The sequence below is a fragment of the Poecilia latipinna genome, unplaced genomic scaffold (assembly GCF_001443285.1).
Source record: "Poecilia latipinna isolate Pla-1442-1.1 unplaced genomic scaffold, P_latipinna-1.0 Scaffold102, whole genome shotgun sequence".
In the NCBI taxonomy this organism is placed as follows: Eukaryota; Metazoa; Chordata; class Actinopteri; order Cyprinodontiformes; family Poeciliidae; genus Poecilia; species Poecilia latipinna.
Genome location: NW_015112718.1, coordinates 196,090 through 206,844, shown reverse-complemented (window position 1 = coordinate 206,844; position 10,755 = coordinate 196,090). Strand labels below are relative to the sequence as shown.

At 38.9% G+C, this 10,755-nt stretch overlaps 1 protein-coding gene across 1 annotated transcript in view; it reads right to left on the bottom strand.

The window, feature by feature from the left end:
- Positions 1-1,957: 1,957 nt before the first annotated feature.
- Positions 1,958-10,755, bottom strand: part of LOC106944166 (ATP-binding cassette sub-family A member 1) — a 194,754-nt gene continuing 185,956 nt past the window's right edge. Inside the window, exons 49-50 of the mRNA XM_015027397.1 lie at positions 10,109-10,352; positions 1,958-3,413 (exon numbers count right to left, since the gene is read on the bottom strand). Of these exons, the coding sequence (XP_014882883.1) occupies positions 3,285-3,413; positions 10,109-10,352 (373 nt within the window). The 3' untranslated portion in view covers positions 1,958-3,284. The remainder of the gene's footprint in view (positions 3,414-10,108; positions 10,353-10,755) is intronic.

Sequence of the window (10,755 nt, the reverse complement as noted above, 5' to 3'; positions counted from 1 at the left end):
TTTGGGGGCCTTTAACCCCCCCCAAAAAAAAAAAAAAAGGGGAAACCCCCAAAAGAAAAAAAAAAAAAAAAAAAAAAAAAACAGCATCGGTGCAACAGTTTGACAGGAAAATGAAATCATCATCAGACACCTGGCAGACAAAAACGTCTTTTCGGCTTTCAGATGAAGCCACTCCACTAACGGTGAAGTAAACTGCCTAAGGCCCAGTCTGTGTTCTGGCATCTTGTAGATTCAGGAGGAAGAATGTCGAATACAGAATAAGCAGAGCTCCTGTTGAAGGGAAAAAAAGGAAAAAAAAACAAACAAAAAACTAGAAAAAGTCAAGTAAATAGAAAAACATGAAGGAAATTAAACTAAAGAGACTTTTCAAACTGGGACCCAAATGACTCTTTGGACAAATAAAGCTGTGAGCAAACATTAATTCAGAGTCGTATTACAATTTGTGCAAATGTTGATTCGCTTGGTCTCGGAAAAATATTCGCAACCCAAAAAGATTCATTAGGGTTTGCAACACACGGTATCGCCATTCGAGGATTTAACAAAGAATGCAAACCATGTTAAGCTCCACAAGCAAGCCGCAAAGCGTGTGACGAGGGTATCAAAGTTTTATTAGGACTCCCAATGTGGAAAGTAAACCGCGCAAGAATGTTGTTTAGAACCTGAGAATCAACTGAAGAATTAGTTTTGCAACACATGGAGATGCTGAAAGTGTGTAGGGACGGGGAAATTAATGACTAAGGAAGCAGTGAGCAAATGAAATATTATCTGAACTGGAAAACTGTTTCTGCAGGGCAGCATTTTTCTTTTCTTTTTTCATTTTTTTTTTTTTTGCATTTTGAGTAGAGAGAATAGTATTGAGTGGAAAAGCAGATTCACAGGGGAGCACACAGTGTAAACCTCGACCAAAGGCTGATGGGCCTTTATTGGTTCATCTAAAGAATCATTAAAAGCCTCTACAATAAAGTACTTTTGCAGGCAAGGCAGTGTTTGTGCATGTGCAAAAACAAAGTTGCAAAAATAATAATAATAATAAAAAATAGTTCTTGTATTGAAGAAACACTTGCAATATTTTTATGGCGTGAAGAAATCGCACAAAAGTTACCAATTTTCTAGGGTTTTAACGTGGTTGAAAAACAGCTTGACCCGTTTCAGGTCAGTTGGGATTAACAGTATTATTTACTCTGGCATCTGCCACATTAATCATAGGATATTTCTTTAGTCAGACGTTTAAATAAAGCGCTACTATGAGATTACTCTACATTCACATATAAGCTGTCCTGTAGGTCACCGACTTCCTCTGTAGATGTGTGAGGCGACGTGATTTGTAATCCTCAACGTTTTCCATTGTTCTTTATTTTATTAACCATATTTTAACGTGACTCTTGGAACGCAACAAGACCTTTTTTGTCTTTTGTGACATCTTTTTAAAACAAAGTTGTACTGGGATTTCTGTTTTGCACAGCTACTAAAAATCAATCACTAATGATATTTGACACTTTCTAGACACTTCAAAATAAATGGAACAACGAGAGCAAGGAAGTGTAACGGTTTTCTGCTTTTCTGCCACATGATGGCAATTCTCCTATAAACACTTAATAAAAATCTGCCAAATGTTGTGAAAAAACTACTGAAATTTTAACAACCCGCTCAAAGCTGTTTTTTTTTGTTGTTTTTTTCCCCCCCCAGCCCAATATGATCAATCGAAGCCCAGTTGGGCGGAAATCTGTCCAACCTGGCAACACTCAATACGAGTTACATTTAATATTCCCTTTGGGATAAATAGAACATCTTTAAAACTGAATTTAATTGAATCGAAGAGACTGGAAGCCAGGACAAGGATGGCAACAGCAACAAGGGCAAAATTAAGAAACATTTGCAATCATAACATATCGCTAACATGCATGCTTTTGTTCATTTCTGTTTTATGGAATCAAAGAAACATCAAGACCAATCACAATTAAGGATGAGTCGGATTTTTTTTATTTTGACATAAAGCACTGAATTAGGATCAACACATTGTCTTATACAGATATTAAATTGTTGATGTTTAATCATGTATTCATTTTTATTACACTTAAATATGTATTAATTAATGCATTAATGTGATAAACTGACACTTAGACTTTGAAAAACATAATAAGAACACAAATCAATCTAACAGAAATAATTCATCAAGGAATAAATTACAACAAAATTAAACGGTTTAAGGCTCACACAGCCGTATACGTCTCCAGATGATTTTATAAAAACATTATGGCCACTTACATGAATGACTGCTGCATGCAGAGCAGCATCAAGAGCTTCGAAAAGTGCTCTGTGTAAAAACGCATGTAGGCACACAAAGGATACGTCGTCCTCTTTTAAATAACTAACATGTTGACACCTACTTGACTTTGCAGTAACCTCAGAGTCAGTCGTTCAACATGCCTCTAATTAACTGAAAACGTTCAGACGTTCAGTGCAAATGCATCCCGCCGCCGTCATTTGTTGTCTGAAAGTTGTCACTGGAGTGCCTGTCAACAAATAAAGCTGCTGCGCATGTAGGCGATTGTGTCGCTTCAACATCCCCACGCGGTGTTTTGCAACACGAACCGACAGAATTACATTCTCTCAAACGTAAACAGACGATACACCAGGTCTTCAAATAAAGCGAGGTGTCCTCGACGCCGTGCAATTATCTGTGCGTAAGCTGGAAGATTTGGCCCAAAGACCAGCAATGAGGTATGAAATGATCAGCAGCAAATCTCAAAACGGACTGCGTTCTTTTCGGTCGGTAAAATTTGGAAAAAGGAAGATCACCTACCCGTGTGCTAAAAATACAGCGCAAATCTTTTAAATGTGTGCAGTTTGAGTAACTCCGCTTAAGTTAAAATTGATATGTTTAGTGTTGCGCTCTCATTTTTAAAAATAAGACATTTTAACACTTCAAAACAAGTTTAGAAAATGCTTCAAAACTATTCTACTGTAAACGCATGTAACGTAATTCATTTTGGTAAAGAAAGAAACGACGCCTTCCCTGCAAGTAGTAAATAGTATTTGAGCAACTGTTTAGTTTTTAAGACAAATTTAGAAGGACAGGGGCAATTTCAAATGTCAAATTGTAATAAAATGTCGAAAAAAAAAAAAATGCGTCTACAGGAAGCCTGAGTTCACAGAACAATCTGAGTAGTAGTAGGTGTTAAGAATCCAATTATTGTGTTGCTGCAAATAAAAAAAACTTTTTTTTTTTTTTTTCCCTGAGACTTATTGCCGATTCATTCTGGTCCGATACGTCGATTTCTCCATCAGGCGTTCTCCGCTCCTCGGGTTCTCCGCAGCGACCTCAGCGGCATCTCGTCCGTGATGTCGACCGGGTTGCTGTGGGCCTGAGAGTCATCCTCCCCGTGCTGGTGGCGCGCAAAGTTCACAAAGACCTGAAACATCAACAATACGTCGTCACAAATCAAGACAGATTCCAGTTTTCAATATAAAGTTTCTCTCCTCTTTTCTGCTGGTTTTGGAAAAAAAAAAAAAAAAAGAAGAAAAAAAGCCAGAAATGGTGATTCAGCTGGCAGCTTTCGTGTGGACGAGTTGCCGTGCAAAGGCTACGAGGCGTCAAGCAAGTCGTCTGGACTCGCACGGCGAATGTCAGCTTGACATCTTTGACCAGCTGGGAAAGAGAATAAAACAACCATTCTCCTCTCTGTGATGCCAATATATTAGAAGACAAAATCAATCCTATGGCTTTCATAAAAAAGAAAAAAAAAAAAAAGTTGTGTGGGTTTCATTGTGCCGTATAAACACCGCGGCCGGCTTCGGCGGTAATGGCACGGCAAAAAAAAAAAACAAAAAAAAACTTTTACTCTGCAGAGCAAAAGCAGCAAAGAGGATCGTATAAAATGATAAGAGCATTGCTTTTTCATTAAATGGATTTCAATGGCTGTGTGAAAGTAAAAGCATGTGATTTATGAGGCTGCTTTTAAAATCATGGGGATAAGGAAAAAAAAAAAAAAAAAAAAAAGTCTTCTAGGCCAATCCTATCAGAGACTACTCAGAGTTTCTATCAATTAAAATGCCCTTTACGGTCACAAAATCTGCTCTGGCAGGAGGCAAATAAACTCGAGCGACAGGGCTTGAATTACCAGATGAACACATCAGTGTTGTGCCGAGCTGAAATATATTCTTTTGTTTCGTGAGACCCTGATAACTGGGAAAGAGAGATCTGTTAGCATTATTCTGTTTTAATTAACTAATGAATATAATCTGCAGCCTATTGTTTATTTTTTATATCTGCAGCAGCATTATTAAGAGAATAAGTGTTAATTATGCTGACATATTTAATTTGTCAATGAGAACATTTTATGAATTCACTTTGGAAAATGTGGTCAGACGACTTATGACTGAAAAGAAAAAAGCTGTATATATATATATATATATATATAAAGGAAAATATAAGAAAGTTCATTTCAGGAATATATATAGAAAAAGTTTTTTTTATACAAAAATAAAGAAATGTAAAACTAAAGATGAAGAACAAAAATGGACAAAGCTGAGTCAAGTTGTGTTTGGAGAGTTAATTCCTTCTTGTAAAAATGCTTCCTAATACAACATTTTTATATTTTTAGAAAGTCTGCTTATTTCCGCTCAGATCCACAAAGAAAGCACTTCAGGCCCACGTGCGAAGTGCAAAGCGGCTCTGTTCGGACCTGCCAACTCTCACTTTTGGACCATGTGACCGAGGCGTGTTGTATGAGCTCGGCTGCTGAGGGAGAGCTTCAGCAAATTGGTTCAGGGAACGGCGTGAAACGTGGCGATTAGCTGAGCTGTGTATGTTTTAATTACTCTCCGTTTATTAGCAGTTATACGTTGGGAACCTGAAACGTCCCCTGGACACAAGTCCTGACGGCTAACGCAGAGCGTTAGCAGGACCGATGTCTTACTTGGTAAGTGGTATTTGCCTTTCTGAAGTGCACAGGTTGCAGCTTAGTACAAAAAAAAAAAAAAAAAAAAGGAGGAAAAATAACAGAGAAAGAAGAACTGTGTGCTTTTTATTTTAAAGGAAATGAACGGACTGAGGCCAGACGGAGGAGTACGTCAATGTAATAAGATTTATTTTCCGAGGAACGTAAATACGAATTATATATATGTAAATAAAGCATCTAAATGTCAGACGTCTGATTGCATTTTTGAGCCAAGATAAATATTTAGCCGCAAGTATCAGTTGCCCACAAAGTTTTAAGAGTCCATGTTCAGATTTGCGTTCAAGGAGAAACTTCTCAAAACTTGCATGAATGGAAAAGCAGAAAGAAAACCTGTCGGAACATTAATAAATCAAGTGATCAATTTGTGGTTTTCACAGCCTCGAGTTGAATGCAGATTTTTAGATGGATTTTACGATAGACCAACACAAACCACTGCGTGATTGTATGATGATTTGTGGATTTCAAAATGTTTTCCTGGAAGGTGGGGCAGTGCAACTGAAAGAAATAACAAAAATCCAGTGCAACTACATAGTAAAAACTAAATAAATCCTCCTTATCCGTCATCAGGATTTTAAATCTTATTGCTTTTCTAAAACAAAGACGCAAAATTAGCTCCAACGATAAACCTGCGCGTGTGTGTGTCATGTGGCCGCTGCATGCTGGGAAACCTCACGACTAAGAAACAAGCAGCAGAGCCGCTAAAGCTCGAGTACGCACGGCTGATGTCGGCTCATCAGCAGTGCGTATCAAGGTCAGGCTTGTCAAAGCATTTTGTCAGATGAAAGTGAGCAAGAGGATAAGAATGACAGTAGCAACAAATACCCTCTCTGCCCATCTCTGCGGGCATCTCTGACCCCGCTGCCGGCTGATATCGGTTTGATATGACGAGGCACGCTCGGAATTTGATATTCGCACTCAAGGCTGCGCAGTTATCCAGCAGAATATCCAAGTAGTGTTTGTGTTTAACTTTCCATAAGACCAATAGTTGGAGAGGTCTTGCATAGTGCAGCACTTCTGACTGAACACACACACAAAGAATCTTGTGCTGTGATGAGACCTAATTTTTGGCTTCCCCTAATGTTCCCTTTTTCTTATGTATCCGAGAACGACATGAACATCGCGCACCAGTGCAACTCGGTGGCATTTCTGCGATAACAGATGGATACAGGCATTAATTACATTACGGAGGGTAAACTCAGGTGTTGATTTGGAGACCACCGAGGCGTAACGCGGGAGGGGAAGGACGTCATTTACACAATTAACCTTTGTTTTGTAACAAAGGACGTGTTGCAGAGCGCAAAGGGATTTATCTAGAGATCATACGCACAATCTGCCAACACGCTAATGCATTGATGCAAAGTTCTAGGTTGGGAGTTCACTTCACAAAAACCTTTGTGATCACATTCCAGTTAGTGATGAGGGTTTCAGCTAGCTCAGTTAGCTGTCGGCTTAAGCGTGGAAATGAGATGAGAAATTTTTTGATGACTGGAATCAGAAACATTTTTTTTTGTTTTTTTAGCTCGGTTCACGGGTCAGTCAAAAATCGTTTTAAAGGTCTTTATCCATGTCATTGTTCTGTGTGGATGCTGTTAATGTGCTAATGTTAGTATCTGTGAAGCCCTTAGAATGAAATCAGATGAAGCGCAGAGAAGTCATGAGTTACTTAAGAGGAAACAGACTTTTCTATACCCTGTCGAGACATTTCTCAAGTTCCTTCAGCCTGTAAAAAGACATAAATATATAGAGTCCAATCAGTAGAATAAGCTTGATTTGGATCTTCCCATTTATCTATAAGCATCATCCCAGGTACCCAAATGGGGGGATGTTGATTTCATCTGCTGCTTGTACCATGTAACCGTATTATGATTCGTCCTAAACTTTGTGTCGGGGGCCATCAGGAAATAATGTTTGATTACAATCCTGATAAACAACAAATACTAATTTTACCAAAGTAATCCGTTTTAGACAATTCATAGAGAAAACTTGGAAATAAACTATTCCAGAAATGCAGCATTGCAACCACAAGCAATGATTAGAAGTGAACCCAAGAAAGCTATTTCACACCTTTCAGTTGTCAGTGATAATCTATGTTTCCATCTGCTCATTCATACTGGCCAAAAGTATATCACATTATGTGTATTAAAAAAAAAAGAAAAAAGAAAAGCACTAGCAGTGGAGTCCCAAGACTGTTGTTGTTGTTGCATGAATCCTCATAAACAAATATTCATTTGGCAAAAAATAGCAGAGCATGTTGGCATAAACCAATAAAGGACAATCAGTCCCACCATCAACAGGCTGCATGAAAAATGTGGACTCGTATTTTTCTGCTAATGGCCCCACGCTCTTATCTATCCACGTCTTTATAGTTAGAACTGCTTCATGGTCCAGTAACATCAACATAAACTGAACATGGCACCTTCAGCAACAATGCATGACACATTTTGAAAAAAAAAAAAAAAACTATTTGTTGCCTTCCTTCTCGTCGTGCTTTGGCGACAAATTTGAACAGTTTTCCAAATATCGTCACGATAACGTTTTGTCTTCTGGGCCCAGACTGTCCTCTGAAAGACGAGTGACACCGTCACGTTCTCCTGTGAGGTCCGCACCGTCCCCGCAATCACCATCACCAGACCGTGTCGATCAATATTAATTGTAGTTCAAGTTGGGTGTTATGCTATAGGTCGAGGCTGTGCTGTATAAATCAGCAGCTGAAAGGTGACTGTCTGGGTCTCTGCAGGCTCCGCATCCCGATCCCCTCTGTGTTATAAGACCCTGACCTTCTGGTTTAGGTATGATTCATTTACTGCCTTTTATCTGGTAAACATTGACCAGAGCACAAACTGCAGCAGCTGACACAAACGTTCAGAGACGCGTTCCAAGGTTGGCAGCTGCAGCACGGCTGAAGTTGAAACATGGCTCAAGTTAAACGCTTACCATAAATATTAATTAAAGCATTTACTTTCTGATGTGTGTTTTAAATACTTAATTGGACGGCTAAATGACTCCTGAAAGACGCATTTTACACAAATAACACCCGCAAAGACGGCATTCATCCCAAATTACAAGCCATCCACACGGGGATCGTGTTCATAAAATTCTGACAGTAAAACTCTTAATATTGCTGCTGTATCCTTTATACAGCGCAGATAATTTGATTAAAATACAGCAGAGAGACCGTAAAGATGCCTCCCATCTGTGTCTGTTTTTGCTCCTCTCTCAGCGAGGCGGACTCATGACCTTTCCAGACCTACGAGAAGTCATCCCCCACCTCCCCGTCTGGTCATCGGCTGTGGAGCTAATAGAGGGTTTGTAAGACCAATCACACCCACACTCACCACTCACTGCCTGATTGTATCAGACCTCTGGGGGCGCGAGGGAAAACACAAGGTGAAGACAGTCTGAGGCATCCAGTACTCGGCTTATTTTCAACAAAAAGGTATAGCGCTTGGGATGAAATATAGAGAAGATTATATATATATATATATATTTTTGGCATCCCAGGTGGAAATGTGTCAAAAGCCTTAAAGTAAATGAGAAATAAATTAATCTTTTAGTGCAAAAGCATAAATAAACCCAACATTATTTTACATACGTTAATTCAGATGGGGGTAAAAGTCTGATGAAGCATTGGATCATGCTTCTCTAACAGATATTTTATGCTATTGGCAAGGAAATACAGTATAGCTCAATCAATATCCAAAAACACATGGCAGATTAACTCAGAAATGAGACGAGTGTAATGGAGTGGACTCAGGAGGATCTAGAGAGACGGTGCAAAGGGGAATGGTCAGCAAAGACAAAGTGTTATCTCAAGGAGATGTACAAAATACTGTCAGGTAAACCCTACCAAAACTGTGTACTGTGGCCTGATATTTAATGATGACTATGTGGAAAAGTATAAAGTGTCTGATGTGGAAGATGTGTCATGAGGGACTCAACTAAGAAACTGGAAATGGGTTGTCGTCAATTGGTGTTTCAGATGATAATGACTCAAAATAAAACGGTCGAATCGACAAAAATCTGATCATTGGACATAAAATCATCGTTCAGCAATGAACAGAGGTAAATCCTGTAGGAAACACGTGAGGTGAGCTGAAGAAAAGACTCAAGATGATCTAGAAGAACGGTTCTCAGTCCTGGTCCTCACGGCTCTCTGTCCTGTCCTAAAACAAATGATTGTATTCCCTTCCTAAGCATGCCACAAAACACTGCAGAGGCATGTTAATCAATACTTAAAGTCCGGTGCGTGGAGACGGGAAAACGCTTAGAATATGAAGGACGTCGTATGCGTCTGCAGACGCCAAGATATACGAGATCGGTACTGTGGAACTGTCTTGGCTATTACGTTCTACTGGTTACTTGAAAATTCCTAGAGTGCACCGCTGATGGATTGTTCAAGTAGTAACCCAATAAGCTGAGCTGCTATAGAATTATTGGTAAATATCAGTCTTTTTCAGGAAAAAAAGAATTTCAGGGTCAAAATGTCTCCCTTGTACAGTAAAACTGGCTAAAAATCAATAGTTTGCTCTCAAGCATAAACACAGGAAATATTTATCATTCTCAACATCATCATTTATTTGTCAAAAATGCACTCCCGAAGAAGTTCCCCACGAGGATGAAAGTGAAGCTCCGCAGTTTGTACTAATAAATCTGGGTAATAGAAAATCAATCACCACCAAAGTAACTTCCTAAAGTAAAGACTTGTTCTTTTTTAATGTACTACCACAACAAAAATGTGTTTTAAGTCTCTTGTGTGAAAAATGACTCGTTTTACAACGTCAGTAAATTGAATGATGGAAAACTAATGAAATGTTAAAAGTTGAGCTGAAAAATGTTTCATAGTTTAGAACAATAATGTCAAAAATGCACATGATACCAAAGCTATGGCTTTATTTATCTGACCCATTTCAAGCTGGGGGTATGTAGGCAGACTCAAATCAATATGGACTTTATGCACACAGTATTAAGTACAAGTTTTTGTAACATTTTGCAGAAGCTTTTCAAAACTTAACTTGCATATCCTATCATTTAATTCTCCTTTCATACACAATTTTCACACATGACCCATGATTTCAAACAAGACAAAAAGTTTTTAATCAATAAAGTGAGGCTTGTTTTTTTGGTGGTGTTTTTTTTTTATGTCTCACCTGATCCAGAGTTGTCTGGGACACGGAGTAGTCCTCCACGGCCAGCCTGCGCTGATTTCTGGTGAACTGGCTGAAGATGCTGGCCAAAGCTCCCTGTGTGTATGGGAGTTGGTACTGGAGTGTGTTGTGGTGTTTCTCCTTGAGAACGCTGTCCGGGAAAGTCAGCCGGACGAAGTCCTCGACTGGTCTGAGGGCAGGAGGGGAGCCGCCGACGCGCACGATCACCGTGTAGCCATCGCCAAACCTGGAACAGAGTTAGTAGACATTCGGCATTTGATTTTCTGTGGTGACTGCATAAAAAGATGGAAGCATCCAATACTGACCATAAAGTAAACAATATTTAACTTGATAGAAAAGTTTATTGTTGTGACCTTGTATTCGGTAGACGTTTTGAAACTGCTCGTTGTCCAGACACCAAAAAACATGAACTTATTGTCAGAAAATGGATGGATGTTTGTTTTTTAAGCGCTTAGACTGCTTTTAGAAGCAACTGAGACGCAAAAGGAAGTACAAAAACAATGCAAAAGTAAATTTTACATAATAGGTCCCTTTTAAGTTTGGCTGAGAATAAGGGCACTGTGTCGACATGTTTTATATTTTTTAGAATCTGTAATAAGCTGCTCATTTAAATATAAAAATCACAAAAA